General features: G+C 43.1%; 1 protein-coding gene across 1 annotated transcript in view; it reads right to left on the bottom strand.

Annotated features, from left to right (window-relative positions):
* LOC310789804 (cilia- and flagella-associated protein 70-like) overlaps positions 1-24199 on the bottom strand; it is a gene marked incomplete at its 5' end in the record, with an annotated part of 125897 nt that overhangs the window by 86381 nt on the left and 15317 nt on the right. The window contains 4 exons of the mRNA XM_083651483.1: positions 5739-5832; positions 10828-10922; positions 15002-15190; positions 19953-20144. Of these exons, the coding sequence (XP_083507609.1) occupies positions 5739-5832; positions 10828-10922; positions 15002-15190; positions 19953-20144 (570 nt within the window). The remainder of the gene's footprint in view (positions 1-5738; positions 5833-10827; positions 10923-15001; positions 15191-19952; positions 20145-24199) is intronic.

Raw genomic sequence — 24199 nt, 5'->3', positions numbered from 1 at the left:
TAATAAATTAAGCACAATATGAACAATAACTGTTAAAAAATATATGAAAATGAAAGTTCACAAATATTAGATAAATCCTTTCAGTGCAAATGCATTATAAAAACAAAAAATAAGATTTGTTTAGAAAACGAAATGACACAAATTTATTATTATTATTATTATCATTATTACTACTACTACTACAGCTGCGGTATGTGTTTGATCGCGTGTTGTCGGCTTTGTCTTTGAGGCTAGGGACCTGATAACATGTCACAGGCTGGGGAAGTCTTTGAACTACGCGCTGTACTAATAAAAACAAAAACACGTCAAACACGTCATTGGCGGGGAGGGCTATTTCTGATAACACGTCAAAGACGTCTTTGGCGGTGAATGAGTTAATAGCGGATGGGTTGCGGGCGGGTGAAATGATGTATCATTAATGAGGAACATTCATATTAATTACGTTATCTAGTCATTTTTGTCAGGCACATGTTAGCCGCCTATTCTTAGATGGCAAGGACCCCCGAATGACCCAAGGCAGTAGTAAACAAATAGCCACGCATCAACGTGATGAGATTCCTTCTTTCTTCTTACTCCTTATATGGTCAATGATGTCACCAGAACTCCAAACAGGAATCTCCACTGAAGACACGTTAGAAGAAGTGATGCGCTAGTATTATTTTCCCATACAGGTTAATCTTGATCTAAATTTAAAGCTATAGCGTTAGCCTAGTATGCTACATAGGCAAGTGCTGGACTGGATTATAATACAGCATGGAAGTTTATTTGGAGTCGACTGCAGCGATCGCACCGACGACAGCAGAGCTGCAAAACAACTGTCATAAAAAAAAATCAACAGAGAAAAATGTGCTGGGTTAGTGCTGTAATAAGATAAAAATATTCCCTAATTACAAGCATACATAATACTATTATACTATATTATAGGCTATTATACTTACTTTTCTGTCATGTCTTTATTATTAAGCGGACTTATGATTGCATAGTATCTTAATTACTCAAAATATAAAGCGACTAAAAATGGCAACCATATTTTTATTTGGGCAACCAAAAGCTCCTGCCAGGTTGCCACCCCGGCAACCATACTTTTCAAAGTTAACGTGGAGCCCTGATGTGACAGCCCTGATGTGACAGTGGTTTTCTATCAAATACCTTGATGGCTCTATTGAAAAGCTGTTCAATAGGTTTTATGACTGTAGCACCCACAAATGACCAGTTCGTAAAACAATATTCAATGTGGGAGAAGATCAAACAATGAAGGTATGACTTTGCAGCATCAACTGTTAAGAAAGGCCGAATGTGTTTGAAATTTTGTAAATTAAAATTGATAGTCTGTTTCACTTTTTTGATGCGTTTCTTGAAGGAGAGATTTGAGTCCAAGATAACTTCCAAGGTATTTGAACTGGGAGACTAGTTCTGGTCCCCCCCATTTGCTGAACATCATGCTTACAGTCTTCTTGGTATTCAACAGTAAGCATGTGTCGTTTATAGGGCTGGGTATTGGTTCAAATTTCAAGAATCGATTAGATTCCGATTCACAAGGTTCCATCGATTAATCCCGATTCGATTAGATTCCGATTCGATTCATTTGATTATCGATTTGGTTAGTGATACTAAAACATGTTTTTTGAGCTGTAACCTGAATTACATGACTGTCCAGTTATGTAACACAGGGGTTCCCAACCTTTTTTGCACCAAGGACCGGTAGATACATGGGGAAAAAAAGTTGCGCACCAGTTGTCAATTTTAATGGTTTTAGTTACACATGTATTTACTCACCAGGTGGTGACAAAGGGTAAATAACAGCCTTTTCATCTGTCAATAAAGACACTTTCACAATTATGCACAGTGATTTGATTTCAGCCTATATAATTTCTAAAAGTAGATATTAATGATCAAATATTTCCATTTATGTAGCCTACAGTATTTATGTTTTTGTTTCAACTACAAACATAAATAAACGTCTACTTGAAACTATGTTTCAACTACCACACACAGCCTATAATATTATAGCCTATGTTTATTTGAAAAACTAAAACTAAAAAAATCGATCTCTGGACATATTAATCGATATCAAAGGATTAAAATAAAAATCGATTCAAAATCGGAGAATCGATTTTTTTAACCAAGCCCTAGTCGTTTAACCAGAGCTGTGTCTTCTCTAGGGCACGTGTGAGGCTAGATGAAATTAGCTCGGTCCTCTTACCATGTACAAAGATAACTGCATCAGCAGCATACATTTGAACATTTAAATCAGGACATACATCAGGCAGATCATTAATATACATGGAGAAAAGTAAAGGCCCAAGTATTGATCCTTGTGGGACACCTACTGGGCAATTATCGAGGTGAGAAGAAGGCGAGAAAAAGAATGATAAGAGGGCCGTTCACCCCCCCCAGGTGTGAGCGTATGGATTTGCAAAAAGCTGTGCTCAGCTCACCGCTCATGAAAATAATAAGCTTGCTCAGAGAGCAGCGCTCTATTAGCGCTATCATGCACAACACTGCTTGAGTTGAGTGACATCACATCATGAGGTAATTAGGGCGATCATTAGGTAATTAATTATATGACATCACAGTTGCTTGAGTGACATCACAACTGCCCATCACGAATGACATCACAGTTGCTCGGGTGACATCACTGGTTGTGAGCATGCGCAATTGGGCAATTGTGAGATGCACTGATCCACTTTTTTTCAGTTCCGATCCAATCCGATATCTGAATTTGGATATCTGCCAATATCGATATTATTCTGATATCATCGCAACTTTTTTCTTGACTATACAGTACAGACAAAAATTAATTTGGCCAATTGAAGAAAAAATTAAAGAAAAATACAACTTGCAAAAAACAAAATGAAGAAAAATATACAAGGCAAATGAGGATACTTATAAATCAAATCAGCACTATTTAGGCATTGCTGCTTTAAATAAGGGCCCTCTGCCTGTAGCTGGCTCCTACTAAGATACATTACTTAGTGTTTTGTAATCTATTCTTTCATTACATTAGCTGTTAGGTACCTGGGTCATAATATCCCACAATAACAATTGGGTCTTTAGATATTTCCAAAACAAATTGATTTGTGAAAAGTAACAAATATACATTTATTTGCCAAGATATGTCTTGTGTGTCTTTATTTTTACTGAAATATTTTGTGCAAATGAGTACAACCACGACTGTGTCACTATGTACAGTATGTGAGGCTACCGGCATTAACGTTACCATACTGCTATGACCTGATGCTGACATCAGAGAGGGCGAGAGAGAGAGAGAGAGAGAGAGAGAGCAAACGCAAACAGCCAGGGCAACACGGACAGCTTCACGGTATCCCTTTGGCCTTTGTGTTGTCTGGTGGAAGTTTGTTCTGCTTCTGGAATGTACTCTCCAAACACCAAAAAGCAAGACAGCAACGTATAATGTTTGTAAGCTGTCGTTCCGAGGGGTGGACGCTCCGTTGAAAGCAGCAGCCTTGAGACAGACGACGCAAGCCGAAATGAGACACTCGCTGCGTTGCGTGTCTACTCCGTCCCAGCTCCGACGATCCGGAGCTCTCCGAAAAAGATACGCAAGGCTTCTATTTTTCACGGATGACGGAGCAAAGCCGCAGCAAGTTGGGCGGAGCCAGGCATGAAATCAACAGGGCAGAGGTGTTTACAGCATTCAATATCAAGCCAGAGGACAAACATGTATGAGGAAAAGTTCATAATTGAAGTGGAAAACCACAAAATAATATATGACACAACACATCCTTTTTACAAGGACAACACCAAGCAAGCCCACCCCTCCTCTGCTTCTCCAGTTGGGAACAATGATCTTCTGCCTGTTTGTTGTTGTATTTATCCAACATACAAATTGTCTCGCTCGATTTTACCGTGAGAACCTGTCGGTCTCGTCACTCTGCTGTCTGGCGGAGCAGAGCCGTGACGTGCTCTACACGCAGCCGGTTAGTGTTGGGGCAGCACAGAGCACGGAGGAAAACCGGAGAACAGCTGCAACGCAACGCAAATGCAACCAGTGCATTTGCTTGGGCTCATTCAGCGCGAGCCATGTAAAAACTGGATCGGATACCGATAGGGCAGCAGATGGTCTTTTGGAATCTGTACATAATGCAACAAATGTTTATGTATTGTATAATATTGAAGTGTGCCTTATTACTTTTTCAAACTAGTAATAATGTATCTCAATTCTGAAGTGTGCCTTTATTACTACTATCAAATTAGTAATGATGTTGTAATTTCCACTACTGTCTGATGTGAACCAAAGTGCCCTTCTGGGACATGTATTAAACTGATTGATTGATTGATTGATTGATATTGGATCGGTCCCATCCTTAGCAATCGGGCTGAATCTGTCAGGAAGTGTAAAGAGCACCCCTGCTGGTGACTTTAATTAGGCAATTAGGGCCAATTAATTGCCAATACTTTGCATTCTTATTATAGGATGCAGGTAAATAAACATAATTTAAGGTATTTAGGTTTGGCAAAGACTACAGCTGACGGTCAACTAGCACGTACATTCTGCGCTTGCGTGAAACCTAGGACTGCTGATATACAAATGAGATACATGAAACAGCAGCGTTTAGCTACCATTTTCACACCACTCTCACTCTCCACTTAGATGGTTTTGTAATATAGCTACTTCTAATGGAGAAAATGTTGCAAACGGCACTGGTGTCGTTGGTGTTGGTGCCCTTTCCTGCTCTTTTGCTTGTTGAACAAAACTAAACCGGTGTAATCATACAGGGAGGGATGAAGGCCACGTCATTGGGAAAATATTTGTGTATTGGAATGATCAGATGAGATTAAGTTGAGTTGTTTGTGCATGCCCTTTCTTCTCGTGCACTGATTTGCTTTGCTGACCACCAGCCAATCAGAGTGATTTCTCTCAACATGTCGAATTGGCCGAATCGTCAAATCGGCCGATTAGAGCTAACCGTGCAGGACACCAAAAAGAGCAGCTGAAAATGGCCTCTGTGTGTCTGGACTTGAACTTGATTTGGAGTGACGCTTGGTAGTGAAGTGGCAGTGGGAAGGGACTGGTTTGAGATTTGGCCTTAGTCTTCACATTCCTCAGCTTACTGTAACTCATTGAATTCAACTTTGAACTAAACTACATTTATCTGTGGAACCACATGAAGGACGTTATTATTCTTACCCTGAGCTGTCGTATATTTGAAAACAAAATCAGAATTTTTTTTATAATGTGGGACCTTTAAAAGGAACTTGGGACACTAACCTGCTGATAGAAGACTGATATGATCCATTTATCTTACTGAGCAGTATAACATCCATCATTATGTTTGGATCAATGGACTAAAATGATTGAGATATAATCCATATTTCTGTCATTAGACATGGAGAACACATCTTACACGCTTATAGGTGAGGGGGGGGGAGTATTTCACCATATGAATAGTCTCACAGGAGGAGAAGGTTGACGTATAACTGATAAATTATATTTTATTTTTTTGTTGTTTGTTTTTATTTTCGTATTCTATGTGCAGGTATGTATGAATGTATATGTATATGTATGTATATGTACAGTATAGGCATATTATGTCTGCATGTATATATACTCTCTAATTTGGGCTGCACTGGAAGCTTCTGGTTGGGTAACATACCGGAATGTTATGTTTTGTTAAATATTGAATGTTGATGTGTCTGATAATCCCATGTGGGATGGGTCATGTAATTGTCCTGACACGAAAATAAAATATTCATTCATTCATTCATTCACTCACCGGCTTGCCCATCCTTCCTCCCTTGGCCACCTGAGCTGATGACATCATGATCTCCACCGGCCACAGTCTGCTCTCACCAATCCTCCGGCACAGGCTGAAACCAAAATCTGATTTACATCATCATAATCATGACATCATGATCATGACATCATGATCTCCTCCGGCACAGGCTGAAACCACAACCTGCCTTTCAGCTCATTCACACATTTTCACATTTAATACACTTTTAATGTTTTCTGTTCTGTCTCTGTATTTTCTTGTTGTCTCATATTTTCCACATTGTGCATAAACACTGTGATTCAACAGACGTTCCAGCATTGTAATTGTCGGTTGTTGGATTGCGTTTTACAGGACACCCACATTTGCTCTTTATATTCGTTTTTTTTCTTTGCTGTATGTATCCGGTTATCAAAGTTCCATCTTGTCTTATTGTACCCGGCGAGGTGTTTGAGTTACACATTAAACAGACTTTAGAAGATACAGGACCCAGAATTCAGGCCCTGAGTAAAATCCCGCTTTCCAAATCCTACCTTCCATGAGCTAAAAATGTTCGACTGTTGTGGTTTGTTGTTCACAGCGTTTTTCAGTTCAGAAGGAAAATCCCCACTGAATGCAATGTACTGTACTTGGGGTCCCTGCTCAGATCATGTCCATTTTCGAACTCGGCCTTCATTTTAATGTGAACTAGACCGTAAGAATAACCTCACACATCTTGCACAATTTCAACGCTAGCACGTACACAAAATCTACCCACAGACAGACAGACATATAAACACCAGTAGGCTACGAGGAACAGCTTCTGTGGTAGTTCCCGCTACAATAGGTGTCTCTAGGACCACATTTTTTTTTTTCAAGATTTATTTTATTTTTCATACAGTTGCTCATTCGTTGACAATATTACAGATCCATAAACATCTCTGCTTGAGCACACGCACATTGCGTAAAATAAAACAAGACAAAACAAAATAAACAAATAAATCCCAACCCCATCCCTCCCCCCACCCATCTCCCTTGCATGGATCTCTACATACATACATACATACATACATACATACATACATACATACATACATACATACATACGTACATACAAACATTTTCTAGCATTCACTAAAATTAGGTTTGGTCCAGGTAGAGATGCTAATTAGCTATGGTCACCTGTTCTTAGAGACAGTAGCATATCGATAAAGGGCCCCCAAATTTTCTGGAAGGTTGCAGGTTTCTTTCTTACATTATACAATATCTTCTCTGGAGTACAGTAAGACACGAGCTCGTTAATCCAGTGTCTCTGTGATGGAGATACTTGTGATTTCCAGTTGATCAGTATGCATTTTTTAACTGCAGTACTAGCAAGTAGGATAAAGTATTTCTTGTACTGGTTCACTTCAGCAGAGCTCATGTCCCCCAATATCCATAATTTTGGGTCCTGTCCAATTTGAGAGCCTACTATCTCTGAAGTTAATGTAATAACGTACTTCCAAAACTCTTCAATCACAGGGCAGCTCCAAAGCATGTGTAGGAGGTCTCCTTCTGTAACTTTACATCTCGGGCACATGGGGGAAATATTGCTATCCATTTTGTGTAATCTGTAGGGTGTGTAAAATGTCCTATGGAGTATATTAAATTGAATTTGCCTGTGTTTTGTGGAAATTAATAGAATCTGAGCCTGCTCCAATAAAAAGCCCCAATCTACCTCATCATAAGTGCAATCTAGATCTGTTTCCCATTTTCCTTTTGTGGATGTTTTATCATAGTCAGGTAGTTTGTTATTAATTATACCATATATAATGGACGTTAGACCCCTCGTGGTTTTACATAATCTATCACATATATATGTCTCAAATGGAGATTCTTTCGGGATATCTGGGAAATTGTTTCTGGATTTTTCTTTAATCCATTGTCTGATCTGTAAGTACTTAAAAAAGTTGTGTGCAGGAAGTTTGAACTTTTCAGTTAGTTGTTGGAAATTAGCATATGTATCATTGATATATAAATCATCAACTGTTCGGATATTTTGGTCTGTCCACTTTCGTAATGTTGCATCAGCAATGTGGTTTGATAGAGTAGGATTATCCATTAGAGGAGTCTTCCTGAGAAACAGAACATTCAAATCTAAAAGTAGGTGGGATTCGCGCCAAGCATCAAATGTATTTAGTATTATAGGGTTCTTTGTAAATGTAGTTAAGTATTTTTTTGTACCCATGAATGGGACTACCTTTAAAGGAGTGGTCTTCATCTCATGTTGTTCTATTGAGACCCATCTAACCTCGCTGGTTTCTGAATGGAGCCAAATCCACAGTGATCAGAATTGGGAAGCAAGATAGTAGTTTCTAAAATTTGGTAGTTTGAGTCTGCCCTTTGAATATGGGGCCTGTAAAGACACGAATTTAACCCTAGGGTGTTTTTTTTTGCCATAAAAAGGGGTTCATTGCTTTATTGAGTTCTTTAAAGAAACTCTTGGGAATTTTAAGAGGGATACACTGAAATAAATAAATAAACTTAGGGAGAATATTCATTTTGATAGTATTGATTCTGCCAATTAAAGATAATGGGAGATCCATCCATCTTTGGAGATCCGTTTTGGTTTGTTCTAATATTTTTGTAAAATTATTTTTAAACATCTGTCTGTTTGACTTGTCTATGTGAATACCCAAATATTTAAAACCATTAGTGCACCATTTCAGTGGATTAGTAAGGGATTTGATATTGCCATCGTGTATATTTAGGGGAAGAACCTCGCTTTTAGTGTAATTTAATTTGTATCCCGAAACCGCACTGTACTTTTTCAGACATTGCATTAATGGGGATACTGATGAGGGCGGGTCAGCTATATATAACAGGAGATCGTCAGCGTAAAGGGAAAGTTTGTGTTCACTCGTACCAAATTTAATTCCAGCAATGGAGGGGTTTGATCGGATAGCAATGGCTAATGGTTCGATGGCAAGTGCAAAGAGGAAGGGAGAGCTTGGGCAGCCTTGCCGGCAGCCTCTGGATAAGGTGAAAGTGTTGGATAGAACGTCGTTTGTCAAGATATTAGCTTTTGGTGCATTAAAAAGTGTCCTGATAAAACTGAATGAATTTCTCCCCAAAGTCCATAGCCTCAAGTGTTCTAAAAAGAAAGCTTGGTTCAATCCTATCAAATGCCTTATTGGCATCCATAGATATAATCAGCATGGATTTTTCCTTCTCTTGAGCCGTGTCCAGTATATGTAGTAGTCTCCGTACATTATCCGCTCCATGTCTGTTTTTAATAAACCCTGTCTGGTCCGCATGAATCACCTTTGGAATAATGTTTTCCAGCCTGAGCGCTATTAATTTGGATAAAATCTTATAGTCTGCATTAAGGAGACTGAGGGGCCTATATGAGTCACATTTTTGTCTGTCTTTGCCCGTTTTTGGGAGAAGTGTGATTCTAGGACCACATTTTGCCTTGATCACACGCACGCACGCACACATATAAGTTGAAAACAATAGCAGCCACACCCGATCACACATGTAACCCAGAGAGTGTGTTTGTCTGTGTGAGTTCAGAATCAGAATCAGAATCACTTTTATTGCCACAGTATGCAAGTTACATACGAGGAATTTGTCTTAGTGTCTGTATGCAGCGTAGCGGTCACATCAATATACAGAGATAAGAAGTAGGAAGATAACTAAAGACAATCACAAAGTTGCAAGTGCAATCAAATCAAATCAAATCGAGTCAATATATACAATATGTACATGAGTGGTGAAGTGTTCTGTGGATGATAAATATGAATTTACGTTGGATTTACATGAGATTTACAGACTGAGTTAAATAGACGTTAAATAGGCAGTGGATTTAGATGAATTTACAGTCAGAGTTAAATAAGAGTTTGAATGTACATGAAATTTACAGGCTAGTTAAATAGGCATTAATGTGCAGGGAATTTACATGAATTTACAGTCCCAGTTAGACAGGCATTAAATTAGATACAGTATGAGTTCCAGTTTTATGGGGGGAGGGGAGTTCAGTTGAGTTTAGGAGGAGGTAGTGAGTTTGCGTGTGTGGCGGGGGGGTTGTTGGTGAGGACCTTGGCGGAAGGGGTTTCCGGGCCTTGTTGGTGAGGCTGATGGCAGTTGGGAAGAAGCTGGTCTTGTGGCGGGTGGTTCTGGTCTTGGCAGACCTCAGTCTCTTGCCGTGGGGGAGTGTCTTAAAGAGTTTGTGGCCAGGGTGGGAGGGGTCAGCCATGATCTTGCGAGACCGCTTCAGTGTCCTGGCTGCATGCAGATCCTGGAGGGATGGCAGGTTGCATCCGATTATCCTCTCAGCGCAGCGGATGATGCGCTGAAGTCTGTTGATGTCTTTGAGAGTGGCAGCAGCATACCAAACGGTGATGGAGGAGGTGAGGATGGACTCAACGATGGAAGTGTAGAAGTGCACCATCGTGGCCTTTGGCTTTGGCACTCTGCTGTGCCTTCTTGGTGAGAGCTCTGATGTTCAGCTCCCATTTTAGGTCCTGGCTGATGATGGTCCTCAGGAAGCGGAAGGTGTTGACTGGGGAGTCACCCAGGGTGATGGGGGAAGGTGGGGCTTTGTGCCTCCTGTAATCCACAAGCATCTCCATTGTTTTTTGAGCATTTGTTGATGCAGTGTGTGAGTTAACACACCACACATGATCTGCGGTAAGACAGTTCTGTGCCCGCTCTGCCGTTGTTTTCTATGAGGAGAGCCATGCCTCCTCTATGCGGCAGTGTACCCTTGGCGTCGCGCACCGCTCGAATTTGCCACCGTGCGCTGAGGTCAAAGTTCAAATTGTTTAAACTTTGACCTACTTACCGCTGACCTTTCTCCGCTCTATCTGGCAGTGAGAGAATCGCTTATCATCTGAAGGCCGCTTTAGTGTGTGTATATGTGTGTGTGTGTGTGTGTGTGTGTGTGTGTGTGTGTGTGTGTGTGTGTGTGTGTGTGAGAGTGTGTGTGTGTGTGTGTGTGTATATATGTGTGTGTGTGTGTGTGTGTGTGTGTGTGTGTGTGTGTGTGTGTGTGTGTGTGTGTGTGTGTGTGTGTGTGTGTGTGTGTGTGTGTGTGTGTATGTGTGTGTGTGTGTGTGTGTGTGTGAGTGACCTGGCTGCTCCTCCTGCATCCAGGAAGCAGCATCTCTCGGTGTCCCAGCTCACCCTCTTCTTCAGGGTTTCTGCCTCGTCACGAAACGCCCGGTCCTGCAGTTACAACATGAAAAGTACGTCAGAATGCTGTGTTTTTCTCTTTACCAAGTGGATGGCGTTCATGACTTTTTGTACTTACAGATAGTATAGACCCTTTTTCACAGCAACCGTTTTGAGGTGGTAAAGCAGGAAGTAAAGTACGTGTAACCAATACCATTAATGATGGTTCCATTCCATTTAGGTGTTCCAGTGCCAGGGCCCTCGTTAATGGTATTGGTTATACCTTCTTTACTTCCTGCTTTACCACCTCAAAATGCTTGCTGTGAAAAGGGCCTTCCCACCAAGCGTGCATTCGCAGTATTGACTAAGAGCAAAGCCACTGTTTTGAATAAAGGACTCGGCACTCTCCTAAAGAGCTGCAGCTAAAAGTGACGAGCAGCACCTTGATATTTCACCAGTTTCACACCAGCTTGATATTTGCACCCAAAGTTCAACTATATTCAACTTTAAAGGGATAGTGCGGATTATTGGACATAAAGTTGGATGAACTCCATACCAGCTGTAGAGTGTCTGGGGAGCTGACTTGCTGATCCATGAGTCCCGTGGGCGGAGCTCTAGCTTGATCTGAGTGGAGAAAAACTAGTCCTGGAGGACATTCTAGGGTCACGGAGTTATCAAGTTTGACTCCTAAAGAAAGCATGCATGTGTTATGACATCTCATTTCAACAATAAAACCGCAGTCTTGCTGTTGATCAGACCGTGCTAATTATTGGCACTACTTTCTGGCTCCGCACTGCATGCGTGGTGGTCACTATAGCGCTGTGTACAGGTGTTTCAGACACAGCGCTCTCTGTAAACAGGCTGCTAAAACATACTAAACATGTCTGACTATGAAAGCAATGAAGATATGCCGTTTACACCAGATTCGAGGTAACGAGGGTCCACAATGGGGTCTAACCCTAACCCCTAAGCCTGATTCATATTAATGTCTATCATGCCTGATAACATCAGTAGCTTAGCATTTTAATTTCTATAATGCCTGTTAACTCATTGAGTGCCAGCCACTTTTGGAGAACGGATGCTCCCAGTGCCAGAGTTTCAGAGCGTTTTCAGTGATTTCTCGAGGCCCACAGAATATTGTGTGATATTACTATGTAAACACTGAACACGCACAAAGAACGATGAGACTCTATTCTATCATCTGCAAAAAAAAGTTTATTGATCCCATTTTCCGTTCTTTAGTTATGAGCCGGAGAAGATAGCTTGATTCATCCAAAAACAGCAATTTTTTTCTAGAAGCTGAGATAATTGGCCTTTTGTGAAATTAAACATTTCAAGCACATCACTGACTCTGAAGCTAATCTTTTCTAATGTAGTCACACCTCAAAAATAATTTCCTTCAATAAAACAGTGAAGGCCAGGGAATTCTGTTTGGCAGAATAATATTTTTTAGCTACAACCAGCAGCGCTGGCCCCTGCGTGCGCTGCTGGTTGCAGCTTCTTGCTGGTCTTGGTTTGCTGCTGGTGGGCATCGGATATTCTGGCTTGCGTTTGTCAATCCTGTCCTGCTGCCTGGGTCTGTCTGGGTGTTGCGCGCTGCTGCGCGCTGCTCTGCGTGCCCCCATCCCCCCCCCCCCCCCCCCCCCCCCGCCCCGCCCCGCCCCGCCTCGCCTCAACTGCACACTCCTCCTCCTGTCTGTGGTGGCTCTCTGCTGAGTTTGCTGTGCGCACAGTGAAGGGACATCGACATCCTGCTTTTTTACAGCGTTCCGCGTGTGTTTGTCACCGGCAACGATGCTTCCAGTTGAGAATAATAACAACTCCACGGTGTGGATGTGCGGATGTGCTGTCCGGCTCAATTGTGGGAGCAGATTGGCTGCTGCAGGCACAGCTGCAGTAACGTGCTTCAGCATATCGATGCATACGGATGCGATGCGATTTCCGTTTCCATAACGACTTCTTCTTTGTTTTTTCCTTGCCTTTCTGTTATGTGGAGAGCACTGTCGCCACCTAAGGGTTCTGTAAAATAGGTTAGACACATCCAATAGCTATAATATTTGTACATCAGAGGCAGAAGGCTTTGATCGACGCCCCACCGTCAAAAAACGCAATTGACGAACATGTCCGTCCTTGGCACTCTACGTTACTATTTGAAATGACGAACATGTCCGTCCTTGGCACTCAATGAGTTAACATCATTAGTTTAGCATTAGCTTGTTAGCTAATCTAAAGCTGTCATTTGCCCACGTTAATCCCACCACGTGCCCGACGTACAGCCAAACAAATGCCTACCCGAGTTAGAGTTAAAGTTAGAGCCGAACGATTTTTGCACCGACACTGGTGCATGAGGAAATAACTTTATGAAGCCTACTGAGATTCCAGTTTGTGCGGGCAAGACATGAGGTCTTCCCACGAGGACCAGGAAGTAACCCTGAAAGCTGTAATTCCTCGAATGGCCACTTGAGGCAGGGCTCAGAAGTCCCGTCGTACTGTTCACCCGCATGTTAAAATGCTCCACTTTGTAACAGTGATTAAGCATCTTTACAGCCTGGTCCTTAACATGATTTTAGTCTATAGCTAATTTCACCTTTTCATAACAACTGTATGGGTGTAATCTTTTTTATAACTTGCTCGTTTGGAGTAAAACAGATGATAGAAAAGGGTCGCTTGTCCAGTGAGCAGCTTGCCGATCACGGACCAATAGCAGGCGGAGCTGTGGCTCTGGGAAACCCCCATCTCACGTGAGCTGCGCAAGGACTCAACCCATCCCCTCCCACTCTGCTGATGAAAAATCAAGATGGCGACGGCCACCACTTCAACTCAAAACGGGACCCCAAAATCAATGGGATAGCTCTGTCCATATTTTGTTTTAGGTCAGTGGCTCTATACCTTGTGCAAAATATGCCCATTGCTGCTTGTGGTGTGAAAGCCCTGTGTCAGTGTGTCCAAGACTCTAAGTTCTGAAGGTCCTACTTGGTTAAGCCGCCATGTTGTCATTGTCAAAGGCCCTTTGTTATGTTTTTTTGGTTCTTATGTGAAGTAACCATAACACAACATAACACTGTGTCAAATGCTTCTATGTGTGTGATTTATGTTTTATAAGCAACTGTGTACCGTGCCCATGACAAATTTCCCCTCGGGGACAACTTAATTTGTCTTTGATCTGTTGATACTCATGCTGCTGACGATGCCTCGATTACCCCACCACTCCCAAATTATACTGGAGATTTTCCACAGTGACATACAGTATCTTGACATATCACTGTCAGTATGTGAATTGGCCCTGTTGACCAGAGGCTACTGCTACTACATACAGGTAACTGCAGTAACTGCTGATATTATGCAACGCTGCAGACACATTATAAGTCACTTTCTAAGAGTATCTGCTCCCTTACATTACATTACGTTACGTTATTTTGCTCCAAGCATTACATTTAAATTGCATAGCTTACACTCTTACACTCATACAGAGTGACTTAGGTCCAGCAGATGTGGTCCCGCTCCGGTACGTCTCACTCACGCCCATGTAATAGTTGGGCAACGCAAGTGGATTCGGCAAAAATACGCATTTGAGATTTTCAGAAATGCCAATCAGGGACCTGCCTCATAGTTGACAACGTAATTGGCCAATCTGGGACGCTGCTGGCAAAACAGTAATTGCGGCTCCCGAAGCAAGTGGTAACGTTAACATTCATAGAGTAAACACATAAGTGCAATAATAACAACAAGTAAACAAGAATAGGAGTATGCACCAGCAGAGTTTCTCTCTCGTTCTTCCGACTGGATTTGGATTTGATTGGATCTGACGTTGATTGGCTGAAGGAGTTGTCTGTCAAGGCAAGTACTCCCGCCCACTGAAATCACTGTGGACAGATTGAAGTCCAGACTGATACATAAGATCTTAGTGTTGTGTTGTTGTTGTTGTTGTTTATATTGTAATGATGCTTGTCTGAAAGTGTCTGTCTTGATGTCTTGTGAATTCGTATTGTTGTGATGTCTTGTTTTTACTCTGGACTGCTGAACTTCCCGTCTGCACAACTATTTGACCTTCGGGTACCGATAAAGAAACCTTGAAGAGAAACAGAATGTGTCATGTTATCAGGATTGTTTTATCCAGGCTACTGCTCCAGTACCTCAGTGGTGGTCAGCTCCCCGTCCTCCTGCTCAATGGGCAGTGTGTGTATGTGTGTGTGGGGCAGGAAGTGAGCCCCCGGGGCCAGCCGGGCCCCTGGGATGCCCGGCCTCCTCCTGGGACGTCCCTCTGCCTCCCTCTGCCCCCCCGCCTTCAGCACCCCGTCACAGAACAGCAGCACCTGGTCTCTCTGGAGGAGGAGGACAACTATCATGATCTAAATACAGTGAAGCATGGAACACTGTCATCAAGTAGATGATGCTGAATGCCTTCAAGACACTTTAGGATGTGGTGCTGACACCTGCCTCTTCAGTAGGCACACCACCACTGCACTGAATCCCGTGTTTCCCACAAGATTTGAAGAAATTGTGGTGGGTGGACCTCACAGTGTGAGGCTCACACCCACTAGGGGGGTCCAGGGGGGGCTGTGCCCCCCCCGGAAGAAAATGTTGCACGTTTTAAATAAAAATGCATCATTCTGGTGCACTTTGAGAGCAAAATGAAAGATCTATGAAGAACTACACACATCACATTAATATCCTCTTTACTATGCTGTGGCTTTACAATGATGAAAAAATAATTGTCTCCCTACTGTACAGATCCTTTCCAAAAAATGAGAATATCATGGAAATACCATGGATGACCGTGGGCTTCAGCGGATTGTCAAGCAAAGACGATTCAAAAATTTGGCGGAGATTCAGAGGGAGTGGACTGAGGCTGGAGTCAGTCATAACTGAGAAGTAACTGCTGATTTTCTTCACACTATTCTAATTTCTTGAAATACTGTTTTGGGGGTTTTCTGGAGCTGTAGGCCAAAATTATGAAAAATGAAACAAATAAAGGCTAGAAATATTTCATTTTGTGTGTAATGAATCTATAATCTATGAAAGTTTCACTTTTTGAAAGGAATTATGGGAAAAAACGATATTCTAATTTTTTGGAAAGGATCTGTATATATTCTGCATAATACTGCTTGCTTAAATACAATGGCCCATCTATACCAAAAATAATTTCCAAGTGAAAACTCAAGTACAAAGTAACATTTGCTTTGTAGGCATACAAAAAAATAAAATAAAATGGGAGTTAGAGGAGCAGGAGTTAGAAGTCACCTAGTTAAAATTAATATTGGCCAAGTGCGTAGGTTAGATTTGGAAAGTGGTGGGGACATTTAGCAGGTGGTCCGCAGCCCCCCTAGTGGGGTCCGGGGGCATGCCCCCCCAGAAGACAATCATGTACATTTTAAAGTAAAGCATCAATCTGGTGCACTTTGAGAGCAAAATGAAGTGGCTAGATCTATGAAGAACTACACACATCACATTAATTACTATGCTGTGGCTTTACAATGATCAAAACAATTCTCCTTATATATTCTGTATACAGAATTCAGTCAATTATCTCACTCTTAAAGGCCCATTCCGTCAATACTCACTCTTACTGACGCCGGTGGCCGTTAGTGTAACTGCAGGCAGCGTGTGAACGAGCTGACGCGCGGGCACCATACTCGTACGCGCACAAGCAGTTGCCTGGCAACAGCAGAGCTGTTGGTTGCTTTGTAACGTTAACTCATAAAAGTCACTTGAAAACGGCAACCTGGACAATTTATCGGCCTCGAGATGCCCAGGAAGGATTCTGGATGAATTAGGGGACGTTATTGTGGCATGTTTGGCCGTGTTTTGGCTTGCGTTGGCTGCGGGGAAGTGGATACTCATGTTAGCACAAGCCAGGAAATAGCCTGCTCCCCCTGTATGTACGGTACCGTGTAATGCCTGGAGTTGGCCAAACTGAACAATCAAACAATGTTTCATAAGCATAACAGTAACGTTAGGCATATTTACGACTGTTAAATTCATTATCCACACAAGACGGTAACGTTATTAGTGGGGCTGGTGGTAATTTCTATAAATGTAAATTAATATTAGTTAGCCGCGATTAACATCAAGCTAACGTTAACTATGTGCAGTCCCACTGCAGCCAGAGCCTGCTGGTTGCGGGGAAGTGGATACTCATGTTAGCACAAGCCAGGAAATAGCCTGCTCCCCCTGTATGTACGGTACCGTGTAATGCCTGGAGTTGACCAAACTGAACAGTCAAACAATGTACCGTAAGCATAACAGACAGTAGGCTAACGTTAGGCATATTTCCGACTGTTAGATTCATTATCAACACAAGACAGTAACGTTATTAGTGGGGCTGGTGGTAATTTCTATAAATATAGCTAAATCTATTAGTTAGCCGCGTATAGCATCAAGCTAACGTTATGGTTCTAATAGGCACTCACCACCGCAGCTAACTGCAGTCAAACAATAATGTTCCATGACCATAAGCATAACGGTAGTAACGTTAGGGTTGCATTACTTCACACAAGACGGTAATGTTAGCAGAGTTTCTGACCAGGTGGTCAGATACTTGTACTACGGAGTGACAGTAAAAATCTTGAATCTTGAAAATCCATTAGCAAGCAGCTAACGTTATCTGGTCAAAACCACATTACAGTAGCTACAAGCAGCAAGTTTCCTTCATGAACCGAAAACACAGTCCTGACTCTAGTTTCCCCCCGATGTCGGTCACATTGCTGCTGTCTGGCCAGACGCGCTTCATTAGATAAATATTTATTTATTTATTTAGTGTGGACTTTTTCTGGAGTCTGTGTTGTTTCCTTTTGCTAGCAGCTAGCGACGAACGTAACGTTAAAAGCTACTTTAGCCATTTCCTGTCTAGGACAAGAGGCAAGCTCATGAATGCGCGCAGACGTCACATCCTCTAGCTGTGGCGGGAAATGCTAACCCCTTCGAAACTGAGGTATTTCCATGTATCTTCTGAATGGCTGGTCGGAGAGAAACGCCCCTGGTCGCCATTTTTAAGTTACGTCAAGTTGCATTCACTCATTGCCAATAAAAAACACTTTGTGCACATTTATTTCTCGCCAGAACCGACTAGGGATGTCGAAAATCATAATTTTTCTTGACCGACAACCGACACTCATTAGCCGACAACTGTCGGTTAACCGAGAAGATTAAAATGCGCTATTTTACTGTCTGTGCTCCATTAAACCATTACCACAACAAATGCTTGATTTTTTTTCATTAGAAAGCGTTTATTTTTACATCTACAAGCAGAAAAAAACACATTAACAAAACGAGAAGACAAGTTGAACCCTCCAGCCATCTAAACAAAAACATTCCTCCGATAGGCTATACTGCTTAGAGCTGCACGCTTTGCATATTAAGGACACGTCAATTGACACGCAGCCGCCCCGTGAAGTAATGTTTGAGCGGACGACAGCCCAGGCTGCAGGCGAGGGCGCACTGACAAAGTGCGCATCACTACAGTATCTTCTCTTTTAGCAATAGTCTCACTAATCCCACAGTGGTTTACCTGCTTTTGAGATCTGCAAAAAATAGTTTGCTTCTGTCTCACCCGTTCTCTCTCTCTCTTCACACACGCGACGCGACGAGGGCTGTGCTCTCTGTCTGCAGGGCTCCACAACATTATAAAAACGAGTCCGCACTCCGCAGCAGTCTCTTGTGAAACAATTTATCCGAACTGCCATGTGTTGGACAGTAACGTTAACGTTAATTGATACTTTTCAATCGTCAATTCGACCGCTTCATGTCATTTTTGTAACACGGTAAAAACGACTGTTTCATCATTGAGTGCGCGCGTATGCATGCGTGTGCATGATGAACATGCACTGCGAAGGGAGGGAGAAAGTTACAGTAGACCGAATGAGACAGTGAAGGAAAAGTAGGTTAATGACAGCACACACGGAGTTAACAAAACTATAGAACATGTATGAGCTGATTGTTTCGCTGGGTGTGTTAATCCTTCTGAAATGGTCACAGAGCACATCTGAGCTGTGTGCTCAGACAGGAGCAGCAGAGGGGTGGGGCAGTCAGTGCGCTCACTTCACTGTGACTGCAGCAGGTGTTCAGCTGTGTGTGTGCTTCGCTGCGGAATGCGTTTGATCAGACATCGGGTAGATAAAATCAACATGAACCATGTGTTTATTTCCAAATCTAGCTTGATTAATACTTGCCCCATCGTTTAATATACTTATGTTACATTGCTGACCACGAAGGAGGGGGGGGGAATCGCCACATTGGCAACACTGTTATATGCAAATTAACATGGAAATTGACCGTTTAACTGACATGCTTAACCGACCAAAGACGTTCTCGGCAGTTAACCGGTTAACGGTTAACCGTCGACATCCCTAGAACCGAAGGAATTGGCCTTTAATTATGAACATTCACATATACAAAAACAAAGACTGAACCGAGATATACAGTATATTGGAGGACTCTCTCTCTCCATTTATTTAATGACCAAACACAGCAGCACAACAGGGAAATCAATGTACAACCTTATTTGAAAAGGATGCGGAAAAGGAAGTGACGGTGGCTATTTCAGCTATTCACTAATAACGTTAAAACTGCATAGAAGACGTCAACTCGCCTTATAACAACAGTGGAAAATTACTGGAAAGTCGTGGCGCAAGTTGCTATTTAGACTGTAAACAGTGGAGCATGGACGCAGAAAAGGAAGGAAAAGGAAGGAAAAGGAAGTGACGGTGGCAGGAGAGGCGCACTGTACAGGAAGGTGGGAAAAAAGGTAGGGTTGTCCCAGAGTCTATTTTTCCAATAAAAATAGACTGGAAATTAATCGATATGAACCGAGAAATGAACGGAGACAGACAGACACGACAGATGAGTGTGACCATGGCCTGATGCACTAGCTATCATCAAATAATATGATCATACTATCACTATGCCATGATGCATTGCAGGAGGCTGTTTGTCACTGGAGGTGTTGCATTAATGATAATATGATCATACTATCACTATGCCATGATGCATTGCAGGAGGCTGTTTGTCACTGGAGGTGTTGTATTAATGGAAAAAGGCTAAAAGCAGACACAGCAGCCTCAGTTCACCTGCTCAGTGAAGGCTCACCTTGGCAGTCAGTGGGAGCTGCAGAGCGGTGATGAAAGTGGCGGCTGGTGGCCCAGGTGTGGATGGCAGGCTCCAGGCCTCGGGCACGGCGTAGGTCGTCTCCACCCTCACCTTCAGCAGGTTGGAGGCTGCCAGCCGGCCGGGGGGCAGCAGGGGCTCAGCCACACTCACACTCACATCCAGGGACGGCTGCTGCAGAGCCAAACAACAAGCTGCTCTTAGCTTCCTGCACATCTTCCAACATGTCCAGACTTTTTCCACACCTTCATTTGTTTAGAAGATTTTGTGGTAACACTTTACAATACTGGTGCAAACATGTGCATGAATGCATGCTTAACTCATGATGAATTAAACCATTAATTGATGCTTACCGCATCATCAACTAATGAAAGGTATGTTTGATGAACACACCGAGTCATATATGAATTACTATTAATTAAGTAGGCTATGCCTATATCATCATAGTTAATTCCTCATCAACACATACATCAACACACTGTGTTCAATAATACCGTAATTCATGTGTTAATTACCACTATTAATGTCACTTTTCCCCAACCAATCTGCATTTTCCTTCCTTCTTAGCTATGTTTTATTCCTGCTGTAATTTGCCCTGTTTTTAATATGTATATGTTCTTATTACGTGAAACTGTTTTTATATGCACTGTAAGGCGACCTTGGGTGTTCTGAAAGGCGCCTCCAAATAAAATGTATTATTATTATTATTACTATCGACATCCAGCTCCCTGCAATCGGAACTTTAGCGTTACCAGACCGCAATGCCGATAGCCCACATCAGAACCAGCTGAGCGAGGCGGTGTGCAGCGTGTCAGGGACCGGCTGGATCTAACCTGTCCCAGCCATTAGCTCGTTCATCATGGGCATTCCTTCCTCTTCGAAGCTTGGTCCACTGCAGAGACACAGAACATGTGGCCGGTGTTTTGTGCCTATCTTACCGGGTGTCTACCGCGTTGATACCAGCGGTGGAAATGGGCCATGCACGACCCCCTACCACTACCCAGTCTAAGAGCCTCTCTCCCGGCCCGACACCCAGGGCAGCCCCCCTACTACCACCACCCATCCAGTCGCCTGCAACCGGGAAATCGATTGAGTTTCCCCCGTTGCATAACGAAGACGGGATGCGCTAGCCACGCTCCTCCTTGTCCGAGCTAGCCTGGTAAACCAGCCCGTCACGTGAACTCACATTTCATTTCCAAATGAAATGTGAGTTCACATGACGGGCTGGTTTACCAGGCTATGTCCGAGCGACATCTCAGGGGAAACATACTTGACTTTGGGGAAAGAGAGTTCTCTTTGTTTGACCGGTGCCTAGCTGGCTGGAAAGAGAGGCGTTCGGGGTGCAGCGGAGTCGCCTCTGCTGTTTACGGTAGTTTGTCAGTGGTGGTGGCCTGGCGGGGACACTGGCACTATATGTATGACTGGGAAGCGTGTGTTTATGGGCGAACTGGGCTCAGTGCGTGCCCCGGCCGGCCGGCTACGGCGATTTCAGCAGCTGTGCTGTAGTCTATGATACTATCAGTAGGCTATCATTCTGATTACTTGTTACTAGTGTAGTAGTGTAGGCTAAGCTATTTTATGGAGGTTCCTCTCGTGGCTCAGGCTGATCGAGTGATTGATGCTTGGTGCTCACGGGTAAACTCAAATTGACAGTAGCCTAAAAGAGGCTTGCCCATGGGTTTACCCAATCTGGCATCCGCTGCATGTATCTTTGGGATTTTACTGGGCCACTGTCAAGGTAGCCACGAGAAAACATATTGTTTCCGGCCAAGACTTTCAGAATAAAAGTCGAAATTCATGTTGTAACCAGCTACGCAGTACTGAGCTCTGCGTGCTTTTATTTTTGATGGCAGGCTGAGGCAACGGAAGTAATTGTTTGTGTGCCATGTCTTCTTGACACTTATTCTCGTGGTCGAGAGCAACTAACGCTAGCTGGTTTGCACAAGGTGGTGGTCGTTTTGCAAATATCAACAGCAGCCTCCGTGTTCTTATTCTACGAAGAGTACAAACTGCAAAGCCTAAGAGTCGGTCACAGTGGTGGTGGCAGTGTCGAATGGATACCAATCGCAAGAGGAACGAACGGGTTTGTTAGAGTTTCAGGTAGCTAGCTGTAGCAATTTAGCTTTAGCAATTTAGCTAGCTTGTGGCTTAGCTAGCTTGTTTGTTGTGTGCCTGCATGGTGGAGACCTGTCGCTACAGTCACGTTGGTTCGGGAAGTGAAGAGCAACACAAGTGAAAAAGGACGAGAGCTGGAAGTTGGAGTTGGACCCGCTGGAGAGATCGAGCAACGTGGGCCGTGGGGAGGAGAGGGGAGAGGCCAGACTGTTTCCCCCCAGCTGATACAGACAAGGGGCACTGGAGAGCGAGTCCTTGCTCCAGGGCAGAATGGGACATGTTCACAAACTTGATAAATAAATGTGCTTTTATAACTCCAATGATGGTCTTCACTGATTACCTATATATTTTGAATTGTTCTCATGACTGGAATGCATGCAATTGTGTTGCTATACTGTATAAAAGTGATTTCATGATCAGCATCCATCTACATTAGCTAATGATTTGTGAGGATATCATTATGTCGTGACTTTACAATATGTGGCACAAAACTATTAATTAATACATAAGTATGTTGTGACTTTACTATCTGTGGCACATAACAATTAATTAATACATAAGTATGTCGTGACTTTACTATCTGTGGCACATAACAATTAATTCATACTTAAGTATGTCGTGACTTTACTATCTGTGGCACATAACTATTAATTCATACATAATGATATAGGCACTTGTGAGGCACAACACTTAACACATTGACTGCCAGCCCTTTTTTCAATGCTGTAGGTAGGTTCTGCCAGTTTTTTTTTTGAGGATTCTGGCTCATTTTACAAGAGCCGAGGATTCTTTTCTGCTAAGATTTTGTGAACACACAATATCTCAAAACAACTAATAGAATGTGTGCTTTCTCTGTCTAAAAGAGTTAGTTTGTAGAGTTAGTAGTTATGTAAGCATTAGCAGTTGAATACAGCATGGTTTCAGCGTCAGAAAAATTATTCAGAGATAAACGGCTTTTTGTGAAATTCGATAGAACAGTCACTTTAACCATTAATTTTTGGCATCAGTAAGACCTAAACAATAGTTTTGAACAGTAATTTCCTCCATAACAGCAGGAAACTCCCCTCTGCTTCCAACTCCTCCCTCCGTGGGCGTTCCTCTTGGCTGCAGCCAGCGGCCGTGTCACAAGCTTGTCACCAGTCTCACTGCTTTGCAGCTGCTGTGCGGCTGTGCCTGTCTGAGCGGCCGCTCTTTGAGGAAGTCTGGTTGGACCCGCTCGCTTCTTGGAGTTTTGGTTGAGAGCTTTGATCAAGCTTTTGCGATTCTGGTCATATTTATGCTGCGTGTTTCAAAGTGTGTTCCATCCGTGATCTATTATGCAAATTTGCAATCCCGCACTGCCAGCAATCAGCGCGAAAACGAAAGCGTTTTCGCCAATCCATTTTCATGAGAATGGCTTCGTCACACTGCTTTTTGCTTGCCTTCCTCCTTCCTTGTCGCCACTTAGTGGGTCGGTGGAATGGGTTGTACACGTTGTACACGTCCAATACTTATATAAGAGATGTAAAAGGGTTAGATGCACATCCCACCGTCAAAAAAAAAAAATCAATTTTTTTTTTACGTGTTAACACGTCGTTGGCAGTCAACAGCTGGATTCTGAAAACGTGTTAACACGTCGTTGGCAGTGAACGTGTTAACTCATACATATATATGTGGTTCTTGGCATATAGAGCCTGCAAGACATACATCCAGTGTTTGATGTCTGTTGGAGATGCACAGTGGATACAACGTCAGAGAATGTGTTGGAGTTGGTCTGGTTCGGGGCTACCAAGGCGGGCTACTACACGCATAGCCTATATCAGAGCAGCAACATCGGAATGATAGCTACAGCTGCTGAAATAGCCGTCCCCGTCTAAGAGGTTCTGAAGGGCTCTCGGCCGGAGGTGTGGGACCCAGGCAAGGTGAGGGGCAGGGCGGGTAGGGGTTGGGTGGTGGTAGCCTGGGTAAACCCAGCCCCCAGTGACCTGCTCTCAGACAGACCCTGCTCACTAGTCAACAGGTCTGAGAGCAGGTCACGTGGGGCTGGGTTTACCCATGGTAGTAGGGGGGCTGCCCTGGGTGTCGGGCCGGGAGAGAGGCTCTTAGCCTGGGTAGTGGTAGGGGGTGGCTAGCCT

Source organism: Poromitra crassiceps (assembly GCF_964638095.1).
Source record: "Poromitra crassiceps genome assembly, chromosome: 1".
NCBI classification, from domain to species: domain Eukaryota; kingdom Metazoa; phylum Chordata; class Actinopteri; order Beryciformes; family Melamphaidae; genus Poromitra; species Poromitra crassiceps.
This window is presented reverse-complemented; position numbering and strand designations above follow the sequence as displayed.